Source organism: Odocoileus virginianus, chromosome 4, assembly GCF_023699985.2.
Source record: "Odocoileus virginianus isolate 20LAN1187 ecotype Illinois chromosome 4, Ovbor_1.2, whole genome shotgun sequence".
Taxonomy (NCBI): domain Eukaryota; kingdom Metazoa; phylum Chordata; class Mammalia; order Artiodactyla; family Cervidae; genus Odocoileus; species Odocoileus virginianus.
Genome location: NC_069677.1, coordinates 47,343,032 through 47,360,917, shown reverse-complemented (window position 1 = coordinate 47,360,917; position 17,886 = coordinate 47,343,032). Strand labels below are relative to the sequence as shown.

Sequence of the window (17,886 nt, the reverse complement as noted above, 5' to 3'; positions counted from 1 at the left end):
GACCAGGACACAGACCTTCCAGAAATCAAATCCAAGGCAAGACACATGTTAAGCAGCCTTTTGCACGTTGCAGTCTGCCAAGCGCCACTCCAAACATCAAGTAACCTCGAATTGGATGCTTTCAATTATACACTAATTAACAAGAAGAGGACGGTGTTTTGTTTTCACCTCAGACTGTGCTGGAGAGATCCAGGCAAATTAGCCCCCCAACTGCTGGAATTTCCCAGACTGTGTCGCCTTATTGTGAGCGAGGCCCCGCAGCAGTGGGAAGGACAGAGGCCCTGGCTCCAGGGGGCCGGAGGAAGAGCCTCAGGGCGGCCATGCCTCCCCAGGGTGGGAAGGGGCCCCGAGCAGGGGTCATGACCCCTGACCCTGCAGCACAGACACTCTCCCAGCACCCGGCCACTGCTTGGGAGCTGTGGTCGAGTCTTCCTAAAAGCTGCCTTCATCTTAAACCCGCTTAAAGGCTAAAGGGAAACAAATCCTCCTTGAAACCTGAGTCTGTTTTAAGATGTCTTTACTAAAATCCCCGCTGAACTATTAGCTGCTGTGTCATATAATTTCCTTTTCCTGAGAGTAACATTCTTGGTGATTACCGCTACAAGGAATTATAAGGCTCGCCCTGTAAGAAGGTCTGCGCAGTTTCCCACGGTGATAATGTGTTACTAAGGCGATTTTCTGAATTTCTACCTGAGGTGATTTTTTTCATTTTGCTCCAACTACTAAAGCCTTCCCTTTTTTTTTTTTAATTTGCCTTTCCTGAGTTAGAAACGCTGTGTGGGATGGTTGATTTAGGTCTAAGGGCCTTAGCACAAAGGTCAGTTTGGGGGCAAAACATCAGAATTTATGATCAAGTTTTCTTCAGAATGAAATGTATTTCTTTGGATTTTTTTTTTTTCCTTTGGATGTTTTAAACTTTATTTTGCAATGGTATTGTCAGTGATTTTGTGTGTTTATAATCTGTTTATAATAGTATCATCTTCTCTTCGAGACTTTATTCGATAAATAGGAAACACTATATAGTTCTAGATTCAAATTAGGTTTAATTTGAAATGTCTTTATTTTTAAGATATTACTTTAAAATATGTCTGTTTTTAATTTGCACTTTTATTTCCCACTATTGTCCAATCCATAGATCTTGAGTTTATTGTTAAAAATGGTTGACTTTTTTTTTTTTAACCAACTACAAACAGTGAATTTTTAAAGCTTAATTTATATGGGATCAAAGGGTAACCTGAACATATTAGATTACTCCAGAAAAAAATATTCTATTGGAAGAAAATTAAAAGGAGACAAGCTCCATCTCAATAAATTTTCAAGCTGCCTAACGTTCAAGTCAGCTCAGGATGTCTCAGAGAGTCAGTTGTGCATCAGGAATTGTCGTGACAGGCCAGGTGTTCAAGTACGTGACTTCAAGGGTCTCTTTACAAAATTGCATCACCTTTAAAATCCTGTGTTCCTTTGTGTAGGCTTTCAGAAAGTAGGGAGGAGGATAATGAACGCTTACAAAGCACCTGTCCTGTGCCAGCTCTGGGCTAAACCCTCTCATCTTTCTTTCTTGTTATGTCACTCACTTCAGTTCAGTCGCTCAGTCGTGTCCGACTCTTTGCGATCCCATGGACTGCAGTACGCCAGGCCTCCCTGTCCATCACCAACTCCTGGAGCTTACTCAGACTCACGTCCATTGAGTCGGTGGTGCCTTTGAACCATCTCATCCTCTGTCGTCCCCTTCTCCTCCCGCCTTTAATCTCTCTGTTGCTCAGTCACGTCCAACCCTGTGCGATCCCATGGACGACAGCACGCCAGGGTTCCCTGTGCTTCACTATCTCTCGGAGTTTGTTCATTGAGTCTGTTGAATCCATTGAGTCCACTAATGCATGTCCATTTGAGTTGGTGATGCCATCCAACCATCTCATCCTCTGTCGTCCCCTTCTCCTCTTGCCTTCGATCTTTCCCAAAATCAAGGTCTTTTCCGATGAGGCAGCCCTTTGCATCAGGTGGCCGTAGTATTGGAGCTTCCTTCTTACTGAGTTATACACCCTGTTTTACAGATGAGGATACAGATTGAGTATTATGCTTAGGGAATGGAGTGAGAATTCAAACCTAAGTCCTGCTGATTCCAAGCACCCTCAGCTGATCACAGAAGAACCTGCCACCTTCTGCGGCCAGCCCTGGGCCTGACTCTGCTTGCCTGAGCAGGAGGGTGGGGAGCAACGGAATTGGACCTACTGAGAGAAAGGCTGCATTTCCTTCCTGGGGAAATAAGTTGGGACTCTCAGTAATCACAGAAGTTAACAACAGGTGGCAGTACATACACGTAACAGAGGTGCCTGTGTTAAATCAGTACTTTTTCTGACTTCCGTATTGTTTTCAATCAAACAAGTGCGTTCAGTGAGTCATCTGAGCATTTTGTACAAAGCATCCCTACCCACTGGAATTTTTTTAAAATGCAAATGTCATCTATCAGACGAGTTGATCTTTGCGTCTCTCACTGTGACAGTAATGCCAGAGCAGATTCGACGTCCACTGTTCTAAACCTGGCTTACACAAGCCTCCTTAGGACCCTTGCTGCTTAAGGGGTTTCCTTCTGCTTTTTCTTTCTCAAAGCTTACATACAGACCGGAGATACTAGGGATGCTAAGAAAGTGCTTCTTGAAAAACTTGTTGTTGTCAAACAGTCATGAAACGTGTTCACCTTCCAATGAGCGTGAGGACACAGAGTTGGATCCTCAGCCTGGCTGTGTGTGTGGCAGATACACAGCCTGGCGGCCCTTTGTGACCACATTTCCAGAAGCATCCCTCCTGGAGCTTCCCGGATTCGCCACAAACATAATGAACTCCCAAGACATCTCTGCCTCTGAGGCTCGGCGCGCCAGGTGGTCTGCAGAGCCTTGCTGTGTTCCAACGTTGTGCCTTTATAACTAGGTTGGAAGTTCCCTTAAGTTTCTCCAGGGTGAACCTCTGGTGTGTTTTTTTTTTTTTTTTTTTCCTTAATGACATAAATGAGCTCCCTCAGTTGGCTTTTGGCAACTGCCTCAAATAAAATTTTCCTAACACCAAATCAGCTCTGACTTATCACAGTGAGAGATGCAAAGATCAACTCATCTGATAGGTGACCTTTTTCTATTTGAGGCAAAAAAAAAAAAAGGAGTCTTTTTTTCTGAGACCTCTGGCCCCGGGATGCTGGCTTTAATGAGCATCTTTGGATTGTCCCTGTGGGGCAGGACATTCGATGACACCAGGCAGCCCTGCTTGGCTGAGGATCCATTCATCTTCATTGACAAAAATGTAGACTCAGTGTCTCAACACATTTTTATCGTGTCCCAACTATGTGTTTGGTATTGTGCCAGGTGCTTATAATGGGGCTTGAAATTAGTTTTCCAACAACATGAATTTCTGTGTGGGAAAAAAGCTACTACAGTAAAAGTTACCACCTTACTGTTTATCAATGTATCTTTCTTATCCTCTAATAAAAGTTACCATTTATGAATTGGGCATAATATTGATCACTCACTGCTCCCTGTGAAGAACACATTAAACTACTTTCTCTAGCAAAACCACTGTTTTTGGATGCTGCTGGGTAACAAATAGCTGAGTGGAATGAGTGTTCTGTGTGCTTCTGCCCAGCCTGCAGAGTGGGATGAACCTGCAGATTTGCTTTGTCAACGACAGCGGCAGTGATAAGGACAGCGATGCTGATGACAGCAAGACAGAAACCAGCCTGGACACCCCCCTGTCTCCCATGGTGAGTCTCCGAGCTGCCACTGAGGTTCAGAGCGTGCTTTCCTGCTCACTTAGCTTCTTTTCTATCGTTGATCAGGAACAAACATTGCAGAGATTTAGAAAGAGATGTCTCATGACATTTCTTAACATGTCAAGTGTGGAAGTCACTCAGTCGTGTCCGATTCTTTGCAACCCCATGGACTGTAGCCCACCAGGCTCCTCTGTCCATGGGATTCTCCAGGCGAGAGTACAGGAGTGGGTAGCCATTCCCTTCTGCAGGGGATCTTCCTGTCTCCTACGCTGCAGGAGCTTCTTTATTGCCTGGGCCACCGGGGAAGCCCTTCTTCTTAACGTGACATGTTCCTAAAATTTGAGTGGTTGAAAACTTGAAACTGTGATCTGAGGATACATAGTTCTGTTAAAGTTAGCAACTACTTTCATATTAAATCATCAGGAAAATCACATAGGCCCTAAAAATTATAAAAGAAAATATGCTATAAAAAGGAATGAAATGGTGACTTTTGCAGAGACATGGATGGGCCTAGAGACTGTCATAAGACTGAAGTAGTCAGAAAGAGAAAAACAAATATCATATATTATTTACACATATATGTGGAATCTAGAAAAATGGTGTGGATTGTCTTATTGCAACACAGAAATAGAGACACAGATGTAGGGAACATCTGGATGCTGGAGGAGAAAGAGGGGGTAATGAATTGGGAGATTGGGGTTGATATATATACACTACTAGGTGTAAAGTAGACAACTGATGAGAACCTACTCTATAGCACAAGGAACTCTTCTCAGAGCCCTATGGTGACCTAAATGGAAAGGGAATCCAAAAAAGAGGGGATATATGTAAACATACAGCTGATTCTCTTTGCCATAAGGCAGAAACTAACACAATATTGTAAAGCAACTATATGCCAATAAAAATTAATTTAGAAAAAAGAATTGCATGCAGTAAATAAAAAAATAGAAAATGTTCTATATACCATTCCTTCCCCATTGGTCTTAGAAATATGAGCATAGACTAGCAGTGGACACATTTTAAAAGACAGGGCATGGGGTCCTGGCAGGGGGTGGGAGGGCTAGCCCTGAAAAGATACCGCTCAGAGAAACTAGCAAGATAATGTGGGTTAAGCTTTGCTTACTTTTCCTTGCGGGGTTTCCCTGGTGGCTCAGTGGTAAAGAGTCCGCTTGCCAAGCTGGAGACAAAGGTCAGATGTCTGGGTCGGGAAGATCCCCTGGAGAAGGAAATGGCAACCCACTCCAGTATTCTTGCCCATGGATGGAGAAGACTGGTGGGCTGCAGCTCATGGTGTCACAACAAGTGGGACTCGACTTAGCAACTAAACAACAGTTTTCCTTGCAACACATATATAAAAGATGGCTTGATGATCCTGAGTACTTGTTCCTGAATTTCTTTCCTCTCTGGGAGGTCTATCCAGCACCTTTCTCATTGAAGACCAACTAACAGGAAACTGTGTTAGTTGTTGAGCACAGTGCCACATGAGAACTTCTTTGGATAGCTGAGATCCTGTCCACTCAGGGAGCAACATACCACCTTGGCTCTGGGTGAAATATTTTGCTGTAGTCTGTTCACTTCAAGCAAGTTTTGAGAGTAAGAATCAAAGAAAAGTCTCAAGTTTGTTATAAATATATATTCTCCCTATTATTAATTATGTTACTTTTTATGCTAAAATCAGCCTTTTATTGAGACTGAGGAGATAAACTACCTTTGAAAATGCTACTTACTAAAAAAGAAAAGTATGTGTGTGTGTGTGTGTGTATATATACACACACACATATAACTGATTCACTTTGCTCGATGGCAAAAACTAACATAACATTGTAAAGGAAATATGTGCCAATAAAAATTAATTAAAAAGTTAAAAGAGAATTCTATTGAAATACAATTATTAAATATAAAGCAGCAAATAAATAAATGCAAAAAATAATATGCCAAGAACTTAGAACAATGCTAGCACATTGCTTCCATTAAATGCTGTGTGCTAAATTGCTTCAGTCACGTCCGACTCTTTCTGACCCCCTGGGCTATAGCCTCCCAGGCTCCTCTGTCCATGGGATTCTCCAGGCAAGAATACCTAGAGTGGGTTGCCATGCCCTCCTCCAGGGGAATGCCCTGACTTATTAAATGCTAATGGTAAATAAATAATCATTCAATAAAAGTTATTTGCGATTGGTACAGATCAAGTCAAGAGTTGGGTTGTGTTGATGGAGGGGACTCGGCCGCTCTGAGAGAGGGCTCAGGGAAGGCATTAGTCCATCTCCAAAGGTGGGAGCCGGCGCACAAAGCTCAGATGCTGCTTTTTTTCCCCTTGGCAGAGCAAACAGAGTTCTTCCTACTCAGACAGAGACACTACTGAAGAGGAATCCGAATCCCTGGATGACATGGATTTCCTCACAAGGCAAAAGAAACTGCAGGCCGAAGCCAAAATGGCCCTTGCCATGGCCAAACCAATGGCCAAAATGCAAGTGGAAGTGGAAAAACAGAACAGGAAAAAGTCTCCCGTCGCTGATCTCGTAAGCCGCGAGCGCTGAAATGCAGCTGACTGGGGGCTGGCGTGTGGTGGTTGGCTGGCGAGTGGTGGCTGCACATGGTTGAGGCTGTCTCAGTCCTTTCCCAGAGTTATGCAAACTTGGGTTTCTAGAAGGCACTATGTAAAACGTCATTGAGAAATATTTAAGTCTGTTTCTTTTTCCTTCCTACTGTATCACAGAAGGATGCATAAGCTACAGATTGCACAAACATAAACTTTGCTCCCCATTCATATCTACTCTGTGTCTTCAGGGCAGTCTTAGCTCTTGTGAGAATATTTTCCTTCCTTTAAAGCGGTCTCAGTTTAAGAACCCATTGCTGTGGCAAACTCACTATTGCTTTAACTCTTTGTTCCTACCTTTCAATGAAGACAGTGTGATAGAGTGGATAAAGGTCGTGGCCTTTGGAGCTTAAGACGAGCCCTGCCACTGATCTACTGTGGGGCTCTTTGCAAGTCTCAGTTTTCTCATCTGTAAAATGGGGATAATAATAACACCTGTGTCAGAGCATGATTGTGAGAATTCAGTGGAAAAAGTGTTCAAAGCACTTGGCACAGTGGTTGTAGCATGCTATAAATTAATAAATAGTGGATCTTAGTAATTTAATCTATGTAACTGATAACTGCTTGAGCTCCCCGGTAATTCATTTGTGGATCTAGTCATTGACTGTCAGTTGTAGACCAGTCCAAAAACTTTTGATTTGAGTAATGTCCCTTTATGGTGCTGATAACTTGTGAGAATGTGTGGTGTGTGAATGGAGGGCCTTGCATTGGAGAAGGCAGACAGGGGAAGCTTTTAAACGAGGACCCTGAAGTGGGTGAATGAAGGTGGGTCTTTTAGGAGAAAACTGGGTCCTGTATTCAATGTGCTTACTATTCTGTTCTCATCGCTGTTTCTTCCTTTTGTGTCTTCAGCTGCCACACATGCCTCATATAAGTGAATGCTTGATGAAAAGAAGTTTAAAGCCCACTGACCTGAGAGACATGACTATTGGGCAGCTACAAGTGATAGTCAATGATCTCCACTCCCAGATAGAAAGTAAGTGTAAGATACTCTGGAAGATGGGATATGAAGTGTTAAATATCATGGGATATCACGTTTCCTCGGGGTCCTCCTGTGTCCTTGCAAGGAAAGGAAGAGAATCGACCCTCTCTTTTTTCCTCTGTTTTTTCACTATAAAATGTTGAGAAAGTTTAAGACTTTTTCAAGATTCACAGAGACTATGGGTCTTTTTTATGTATTCCCCATCCCAGTCCCCCCTCCCACCTCCCTCTCCACCCGATCCCTCTGGGTCTTCCCAGTGCACCAGGCCCGAGCACTGGGTGTGGAGAAAAGGGAACCCTCTTACACTGTTGGTGGGAATGCAAATTAGTACAGCCACTATGGAAAACAGTGTGGAGATTTCTTAAAAAGCTGGAAATAGAACTGCCATATGACCCAGCAATCCCACTTCTGGGCATACACACCAAGGAAACCAGATCTAAAAGAGACACATGCACCCCAATGTTCATCGCAGCACTGTTTATAATAGCCAGGACATGGAAGCAACCCAGATGCCCAACAGCAGATGAATGGATGAGGAAGCTGTGGTACATATACACCATGGAATATTACTCAGCCATTAAAAAGAATTCATTTGAATCAGTTCTAATGAGATGGATGAAACTGGAGCCCATTATACAGAGCGAAGTAAGCCAGAAAGATAAAGACCATTACAGTATACTAACACATATATATGGACTTTAGAAAGATGGTAACGATAACCCTATATGCAAAACAGAAAAAGAGACTCAGATGTATAGAACAGACTTGTGGACTCTGGGAGAAGGCAAGGGTGGGATGTTTCAAGAGAACAGCATTGAAACATGTATATTATCTAGGGTGAAACAGATCACCAGCCCAGGTTGGATGCATGGGTCCTTTTTATTCATCTGAAATCCCCAGCTTCTAGCACAGTGCCTGGCATATAGTTGAGTTGCAACACCTGTTTTAGAATACAATTTGGTAGTTCCAGGTCTTTTGTTATATTTATATATATTTGTATGTGTATTATGTGTATACAATTATGTGCTCAGCTTTACTTGTATATATATTTATTTTAGCTCATCAGATCCTATTCACCTTATGTTATGGGACTTCAGGTGGCAAAAGTGTATAGAACCGATAGGTGAAAATTATAGGGTGAGAAGGAGTGGGCCTTTTACCCCCAGAATAAAGAAGGACCTCTATCGGAAGTGTGCAGGCAGTTGTGGTGAGTGAGTGGCATTCATTCAACTGGTTGTGCAGAGAAGGGCATGTGCTGGGCCAGTAACAGAGAGAGCTCAATCACTGGGGCATCTTGCTGAATCCAGGTGAACTCACGAGCCCTCCAGCCTTGAAACATATGAGTCCATAAAGTCCATGGCTGATAGATTGAAACCACTTAAGAGACATGCCAACCCAACGCAAACCAACCATAAAAAAGTATTTGGGAACCAAGTAGGGAAATTCAAACATTGACTAAATGTTTTATTAAAGACATATTGACTTATTTGGGTACAATAAAGTCATTATAGTTATGTTAATTTAAAAGAAAAAAAGAGCCCTGTCTTTAGAGATGCATACTGAAGCGTTTATGTATGAAACAATTGGATGTCTGAAATTCACTTTAAAATGACCTCACTGGAGAAGGGGAGAAACGTCAGTTACGATTGGCCAGGAGTTGATTATTTTTGAAGCTGATTGGATGCATAAAGCCAGGGGATTCGTTAAACAAGTCTCTTTGCTTTTGTATCACTTTGAAAATGTCCATAATAAAAAATTTTAAACTTCATATAGAAAAGACATTCCCATGCGCTATGCCAGTATAGAAAGCTGCCCTAAGAACTCACTAGAAGAAAATAAAATGTGCAGTGGCAATTTAATACCTTCAATATTTTGCGGAGTCAGGGCAACCACACCAGGCAGCATGAGGGACCTCAGTTCCCCAACGAGGGATCAAACTCACACCCACAGCAGTGTAAGCACAGAGTCTTAACCTCTTAACCCACCTTCATTATTTTAAAATCAAAAGAAGGGATTTACATTTTAATTAGGAAACTATAGATTCATAGGATTTTTTTTTTTGAAGTTCTACATTTTGGACTTTCCTGGTGGCTCAGATGGTAAAGCGTCTGTCTGCAATGCTGGAGACCTGGGTTCGATCCCTGGGTCGGGAAGATCCCCTGGAGCAGGAAATGGCAACCCACTCCAGTACTCTTGCCTGGAAAACCCCATGGAAAGAGGAGCCTGGTAGGCTACAGTCCTTGGGGTCACAAACCATAGATTCATAGGATTTTTTTTTTTTTTAATTCTACTACATTTTAATTTTCGTTGAGAATAAATTACTAGGAGTATTTTTCTTTCAAGGATTTAAAAGGCTTTCTGATCTCTTACCATCAGAATATCTTTCTTAGACTTGTAAATAATAGCATTGCCAGCTAGTCCTTTTCAGGAGTAGAGGAAGTTTTAGATTTCTTTGTATGATTTTTTTTTCTCCTTTTTAAAATTGGAAACAAATCTGAACTAAAGGCAGGCAAATGCATCATTTCAAGTCTGAATCCAGCGTTTTCAAGGAGGACCTTGCTGAGTACCCTCTTCCTTTCTTTTGTTGCTGGGCTTAGAGCTCTTGCCAAATGAATGCTCTCCCCACGTGTCCACATGTTCAGACCTAGACGCTTTTGTTCTAAGTCAGTATGGGGGGGAAAAGCATGAAGCAGCCCCCGGCTTGTTTATATTTTCCAATGGCAGAAGCCAGATTAACCCAGTGCACAGATTTCAGGAAGACTAGCCGTGTTTCCATCTATTTTATTCCCACTATAAATCCTAAGGAGTCTTTTCCTCAGCACCTGTTGTCTAAAGACCAGGGGTGACTTCTTCAGGTCTTTCGTATCTCCTTCTCCCACATCTTTAGATTTCAGTCTTTCTTTGAACAGCCTGCATGTCGGGCTGCTCCTCCTCGTGGCCCCAGGTAACCTTTGAGCATCCTCGTGCCCCTCCCTCTCCAGCTGGGTGTCTGATGTGGTGCCTGTCAGGTGGGGCGGCCCCTCCAGTGCTCAGCGGGGCTGGAGCCCCCTGAAGATGAACAGTGGAGAACTCAACATGCCCCAGACTTTTACACTCACATATCTTCAAAATAAAATCCTGCTTCTTCTAACCGGCTACTTTCCTAACAGCTAACCACTTCTTTTCCCACTTTAATGTGAATGTAATTGGATTTACTTCATACTCCTTTTCTTCCAATACTTCTGTAAGTAGGCAAACTAGTGCTTTCAAATGGGTGACTTCTCCTGAGCTTCTGAGAAGCTAATGAGAACCCTAACATTTCAGCAAAAATACTTTCCTACTGTTTTTAGCTGTTTGTATATGTGTGTGTGTCTATATGGTACACACACCATGGTCCATAGATAGTTTCACATCCTGACTTTGATGCAGCTTTATTAATGCTCTCTTTCCTTTGCCCCAGGCTTGAACGAAGAGCTGGTCCAGCTGCTCCTTATCCGAGATGAGCTGCACACGGAACAGGACGCCATGCTGGTGGACATCGAGGACTTGACCAGGTCAGTGGGGCCTCACCCTTCCCAAAGAAGGAAAGTAGCCCGGGATCATCGGAAGCTTAAGAATTAAGGCAGGAGTGAGGTGGCGCTAGGGGTAAAGAACCTGCCTGCCAACACGGGAGATGAGGGTTCGATCCCTGGGTCGGGAAGATCCCCTGGAGAAGGAGATGGCAACCCACTCCAGTATTCTTGCCTGGAGAATCCCATGGACAGAGGAGCCTGGCGGGCTACAGTCCATGGGGTTTCAAAGAGTCGGACACGACTGAGGGATTGACACACACATGGAGCTGTCGAGAATTTCTTCCTTTACTTTCATGAGTGACTCGCCTAATTTCTGCTGGTGTCAGCTATTTAGATGGAGGGAAGCAGTCCACGGGATCTCAAAGAGTCGGACACAACTGAGTGACTGAGCATGCATGCAGGTAGCCGAAAGTTCTCCCAACCAAATGCTCTGCTTCTGCACAACCATCCTTCCCTCATGATGGGTTGTCAGTGCATTGGAACACCCCCACCTCAATCTGGTCAGCAGTTCCGGCCTAAGAACTTTATCCTGAAGGACCATCCCCTGGGGAGCTGTCCCTAAACCCTTCCATGCGGGCATGCTCCCAGCACATGGTGGGTGTCCCCAAGTGGCGCTTGCTGTTATCTGACCCAACTCCTGATGCCATCTGCCATGCCCAGAAGGCAAGGACCCTGGCATCTTTCCACAGCACCATGCCACCAGATTGCTCTCACCATGGGGAGACTCCCAAGACTTGGGTTTCTAGCTGGGCCTGGCTCCAGGCCCCCTCTCTGTAAAGAAGTGAAGAATGCCTCCTTCCCTGGGCAATAGGGAAACTAGACTAATGCTTGTCAAGATCTTGCATTTCTGTGTCATTTTCTTTGTGGAAAAGCCTCTCATAATAAGTATGTGAAGTGCATGGAAAAGCTGTGAGCATTCCTACGGTCTTATGACACCTTTTCTGAGTCAGTTTATAGGAAGTCTTTTAAGCCACAAGGCAATAATTACTATTAATCCCTGGAGATGATATTCAGAGAGTAGAGGCTCCCGAAGAGAGAAAGAAAACTGCTTGTCACAATAACATAAGGAATTAACCATGTGATCAAGAACCATCCAAGGGAAGCTTGACAACATATGTAGTGACAATGCTCCCAGCACTCACCAAAGGGACCTGTTCTCTGTGTGAGACACTGGGTTAAATATTTTCACAAATGCAATGTTATAAAAATAGCTCAGGTAGCAAAATAAAGGCTGCAGAACTATGTTTAAGTTTGTTTTTAAAGACCTGTGGGCAGCACTCTGTTTTGTATGCTTTGGATGTTATTGCCATTGCTCCTAACAAAAACAAAAACAAATAAAAAACCAGAAGGTCTTCTCATACCTTCTTAGCATGTTTGCCTACATCTGAAACATGGTACCATTCAAATATTGTTACTGCCCCCTACAGATATATTCAGGCACAGCACCAACAATTGTAAGACACCTCCCTTTGTTAGGCTAAGAACTTTGCGTATAGGGGTTAAGATTATGGGATCAGGGCCTTCCCTTGTGGCCCACTGGTAAAGAAATCCACCTGCCAATTCAGGAGACAGGAGTTCAATCCCTGGTCCAGGAGCCTCGGGGCAGCTAAGCCCTTGAGCCGCAATTGCTGCAGACCAGTGCCCTAGAGCCTGCGCTCCGCAATAAGAGAACCCACCACGATGAGAAGCCCGCACAAGGCAACTAGAGAGTAACCCCTGCTCCCCACAGCTAGAGAAAAGCCCACGCGGTAACAAAGACCCAGCACAGCTGATATATAAATAAAATCATTTTTTTAAAAAAAGGTTATGGGAAATCAGTAGTGCACTATACTAGGACATGCATCTCCTGAAAAAGATGCAAACGCTTCATCAACTCTGTGGCTTGCCAGTGGTAAGAGGACAGTTTCTCTGTCCCTCAGAGCAATGCTGTCACTTGGTGCAGAGAAGACATGCAGAGGCCCTCCCTTTCCTCCGAGTGTTCAGCTGTGACTTAGGTCTGCAGTGTACTGTGTTTATGCTGCAGATGGTATGGTCGTGGGAGACGGGGCGGGCGGAACCATGGGGTTTAGAGGAGAGGAGTCACTTATTTAAAGGTGTTGGAGGAACCCTTGAAACAAGAGCAGGTGGGGAGTAGTTTCTATGTCCATTTCTGGCTGCAAAAATATAATCTTGCTCATTGCGGGGCGGGGGGGGGAATCTAAATATACTTCAACTTCCCCAAAGGTGACCAGAATGTAGCAGAGTGCCAGAATGTGGCAGCCGGATCCCAGAGACTGCGAGCACGGCTACCAGGGAGCCCTCCTTGCCGGCTCGCTTTACCTGTCCAGCTCCTACCATCCAGGCGTCGGTTCAGGTCCATGGTTCCCAGTTTCAGTTGCACATTAGAATCACCTGGGGAGCTTTTAAAATATTGATACCTGGGTCTCACTCCCAGAGGTTCTGATTTAACTGTTCTGTGAGACAGGGACTTCTGTGCATTAGAAGTTTTTTAAAGCTTTCCTGATGAGTCCAATACACGGCCTAATTTGAAAACCACAGGTTTAGATATGTCTTAGGAGTAGCGCTCCCTGAACCCCCAAGATGGACCTAGGACCCTCTTTGAGCTTCTGGCGGCACGGCACTCCTCCCAAGTGGGGCCTGATCATATTGTGTTATATTTGTTTGCTGTCTCTCCCAGCCTAAGTATTAAATCTTCAGCTTCAGACACAGTGCTTACTTTCATTCATTTCAGAGTCCTCAGAGCCTCTGACGGGGGCTGCCAAGCACATAGGAAGCCCTCAAAAGTGATTGTTGATATAAAGGCCTTCTTGTGGGGCATGAGTGAAAATAATTCTACTAAAGGCTTTCATATATAGTTGTTGAGAATCTTTTAGTTTCATAAACTGAAACTCTTTCCCTCATTTGTTTAAAATTTTAATGAAATTCACCCTTGTGTGTGTGTTTCAAAAATAACACCCAACTTTCAGTGTTTTCTGAAGCTATTGCCTATCTGTTCTGTCCTTGTCTCTCAGAAAACCTCATGTTGTAGGTTTGCACACACACTCACACACAGAGAGATACCTATTTAAAGCTGCTATAAGAACCATAATTTAATTAGCTACATGGAATCTTAGCCACTGGGTATCAAAATATTTCTTGAGCTGAATTTGTTCAAGTGAGGCCCATGAGCTACTTTATGAAAATAAGCAAGATTCTTCCACACACGTTAAAAGATGATCTGCTCAACGGCATGATTTTCCTTGGGGATGCAGTGCTATTGTTATCTTTTTTCCCTGAGCCCCTTTAGGGTTCAGTGGATATCAGAATATTATCTGTGGGCTGCTGCATGTGGCAAAGACACTGCTGTCCCTTTTCTGAACATATTTGTGGTTTGTCTTCTCTGTGCCATAGATGTGAGACATTCTGCATCATTAATGCCAGTGAGTTACTCTTGATGTCATCAACTACACCCAAGTCAAGGCAGCGCACAGAAATTGCCCCCGAACCTTAGATCACAGCTGGAAACCACAGCATTAGATAACTTTTCTCTTGCCCAATTTATAATTTTCTAAGATCCTCCTTCAAAACGTTTGTTTCTGGCAGCCTTCAGACCCTACCACTCTCCCAGAAGATGTTTGATTAGTGCTTATTTGAGTGACATCAGCAGCTTGGCCATTCCCCTCTCTCCGTCTCCACTGTCAGCTGCTGGGTTGGCCCGCCTTTGGGCTCACAGGCCATGATGGGACTTGATGAGTAGGAAGGATTACCCAGCCCCGTCCCCACCCTCACTGACTCAGTCATGCCCTTAGGACTAATTGAGGGGAGGAAGAGTATCAAATATGGGAAATCTTTGCATCCACCAAAGCCTATCACTTGTTCTAAAGACATTACTACCCTTTGTAAGAATGATATTGGATTATTGTATTATTAACAGGAGCCTTGTTAATACTTAAATTTGCATCTTTATGCATATTTAGATAAAGTAGTCATGCAGTTAACTTTCTGTCACAATAGCTTGTTCTGACTTTTTTGCTTAGCGCTTATTTTCTGTCTGCTGTCTGCTTGTTTGCTGTCTGTTCCTTTCTTGTCTCTTTCCATTGAAATATATGCCCCAGGAGAACAAAGAGTTCATTGTCTGCTCGCCACCAAATCCCCATCACCAGAAGCAGTGTGCCTGTCTCAGAGAAGGCCATATTAAACATTTGCTAAATAAATTATCCTAGTTCATTTTTTTCCCTTTTCATTTTTAAACATAACACTTTTCTTCTCAAAGAAAAATGGCATCTACACGTCTCAGGCTAATCCAGTGACTTACTAGATAAAAGGAATCATACATAGAATATAAAAATTGAAGGGAATTCCCTGGCAGTGTAGTGGTTAGGACTCCACCCTTTCACTGTTGAGGACACAGCTTCAGTCCCTGGTTGGACAACTAAGATCCATCACCATCCATAGTTTGGGAGTTCCCTGGTGGTCCAGTGGTTAAGACCATGCTCCCAATCCAGGGGGGGCCCGGGTTCAATTCCTGGTCAGATCCCGCATGCCAGGGAGCTTGGCCATGGGAAAAAAATCAAAAGAAGGCACCATCATTTCAATTAAGTACTGTTTTCTTTTTCTTTTTTCTCTTTTTTTTTTTGAATTAAGTACTGTTTCTTGATTCCCATGATTTAACCATGGAGGATGTTTTAGCTGCCAATGGAAAAGTAGTTTGGCTCTTCCTCCTCAGAGCTAAATAATTGTGTTATTCATTCCACAGACATGCCGAGAGTCAACAGAAGCACCTGGCCGAGAAAATGCCTGCAAAGTGAAAAGAAGCCATCCAACCAGAGGACAAGCTAGACTTTCTTTTGCTTCTGTGGTTGTAAAAATGCTGTTGCTAAAGGTGGCACAGAAACAAACAAATATCAGTGTTAGTCATTGATAATGTCTGAAGCTTAACGTCCAGTGATTGGCCTTTGCTTCTTAATTTATTTTAATTTTTTTACTGTGCCACTCAATATCAGGCATTTTAATAAAATATTATTACAAAAAAATGTATAGTACTTACACCACCACAAGTCATGGTTAATCAAAGAGGGTAGTTTTAACTTTATTTTTATTTGTTTAGAGATTATGAGTTGGAGCAGTATTTTACCATTGACTGCTGTCATTCTTCACTGTAGTTTTAAAGAAGAACTGTAAATGATGGTGCTATCCAAGTCAAATAAATACATGCCTGCCTCATAGTGAAGTTGTAGCTCTCTGTTATATGTATATTTTAATCAGTTTTCAACATTTTGTGAATGTTGACTACCTGAAGTTCATTTTTAGATGTGCTATTAACATTCTGTTGGATTCAGAGGGTTCCTTAAAAGTTTTATGTATAAATATGTAAAATAAAGATTAAAACTTTGTTTCATAGGATATGTCTTTTTGCTCACTAGCAAGCCCTACGCTGGCTATATATGTCTGTCTTCACTCTTCCTCAGCTGAAATCCCCCACAGGGAAGCGTTTCTCGGTGAAAAACAAAGAGCTCCAGAGAACAGGCAATGCAGGGAATTGCCAGGAAGATTGTGGAGTGTTGGGAGCCTGTGTGTGAGTGTGTGTGTGTGGTCCAAAGAAGGCAATATCAACAACATCAGCACCAGCACGTTTGTTTCTGCTTAAAGTTATCAGTTGTAATTTCAACACTTGTGGCTCAACGGTAAAGAACCTGCCTGCCAGTACAGGAGATGTAAGAGATGTGGGTGTGATCTCTGGGTCAGGAAGATCCCCTGGAGCAGGAAATGGCAACCCACTCCAGTTCTTGCCTGGAGAATCCCATGGACAGAGGAGTCTCTTGGGCTGTATTTCATGGGGTCGCAAAGACCCAGACACTACTGAAGCAGCTAACACATACACACGATTTAATAGCTGCTGGACTTGGCAGAGCCAGTGACTGCATCCAAACCGCATTTGCCATATGAGCAAATGACACCTGCATTTACACTTTTCCCAAGGCTAATTGGTGCCATTTTTCACATTTCGATCACTTCTTTTGGTCACGTGAAGAAAAATGCCAAGTCTGATGCAATTACAGAGAGTTCCTCAGGAGGTAGAAAGTTTCAGTGGCTCTGACAGTAAAGAATCTGCCCGCAATGCAGGAGACCCAGGTTCGATCCCTGGGTTGGGAAGATCCCCTGGAGGAGGAGATGGCTACCCGCTCCAATATTCTTGCCTGGAGAATTTTATGGACAGAGGAGCCTGGTGGGCTGCAGTCCGTAGGGTCACAAACAGTCAGACACAGCTAAGCGACTAACACACTTCAGGGAATCAATGTCATCAGTGAATGCCCATGTAGGTATTAGAGAACCATAAACTAAAGCAGAGATGAGCAGTCAGCATTCCAGAACCACTCACAGACCACCTGTTTTCACTATAAGGTCCGTCATATAATCCAAAGATAGAAGGTTAATCCACTGTTTCCATTTTCCTTTTTTAAAAATAAGTATCAAGTATTAAAGATAAGTATCAAGTAATTCAGAATTACCAGGTTTCAGAACCTTTTTATTTTTTAAAATAGGCCGTCTTACATTGAAACACTCATCATTTCTTTGTAGGCCTCAATCAGATTATTTTCATTTGGAATAAAAAAATAATGCAACCCATAATTTTGAACTGTGGTGTTGGAGAAGACTCTTGAAAGTCCCTTGGACTGCAAGGAGATCTAACCAGCCCATCCTAAAGGAGATCAGTCCTGGGTGTTCATTGGAAGGACTGATGCTGAAGCTGAAACTCCAATACTTTGGCCACCTCATGCGAAGAGTGACTCATTGGAAAAGACCCTGATGCTGGGAAAGATTGGGGGCAGGGGGAGAAAGGGATGACAGAGAATGAGATGGCTGGATGGCATCACCAACTCAATGGACATGAGTTTGAGTAAACTCCGGGAATTGGTGATGGACAGGGAGGCCTGGCGTGCTGCGATTCATGGGGTTGCAAAGAATCGGACATTACTGAGTGACTGAACTGCACTGAATTATATTTGGTTTTTGAGAGTTGACTGTT

At 43.3% G+C, this 17,886-nt stretch overlaps 1 protein-coding gene across 6 annotated transcripts in view; it reads left to right on the top strand.

Annotated features, from left to right (window-relative positions):
- LOC110130659 (schwannomin-interacting protein 1) overlaps positions 1-16,257 on the top strand; it is an 846,110-nt gene extending 829,853 nt beyond the window's left edge. For all 6 annotated transcript variants that reach the window (XM_070466509.1, XM_020882813.2, XM_070466508.1 and 3 more), the window contains 5 exons: positions 3,628-3,745; positions 6,073-6,270; positions 7,200-7,323; positions 10,769-10,862; positions 15,616-16,257. In XM_070466509.1, coding sequence (XP_070322610.1) covers positions 3,628-3,745; positions 6,073-6,270; positions 7,200-7,323; positions 10,769-10,862; positions 15,616-15,667 — 586 coding nt within the window. In that variant the 3' untranslated portion in view covers positions 15,668-16,257. The remainder of the gene's footprint in view (positions 1-3,627; positions 3,746-6,072; positions 6,271-7,199; positions 7,324-10,768; positions 10,863-15,615) is intronic.
- The last annotated feature ends 1,629 nt before the right edge of the window (positions 16,258-17,886 follow it).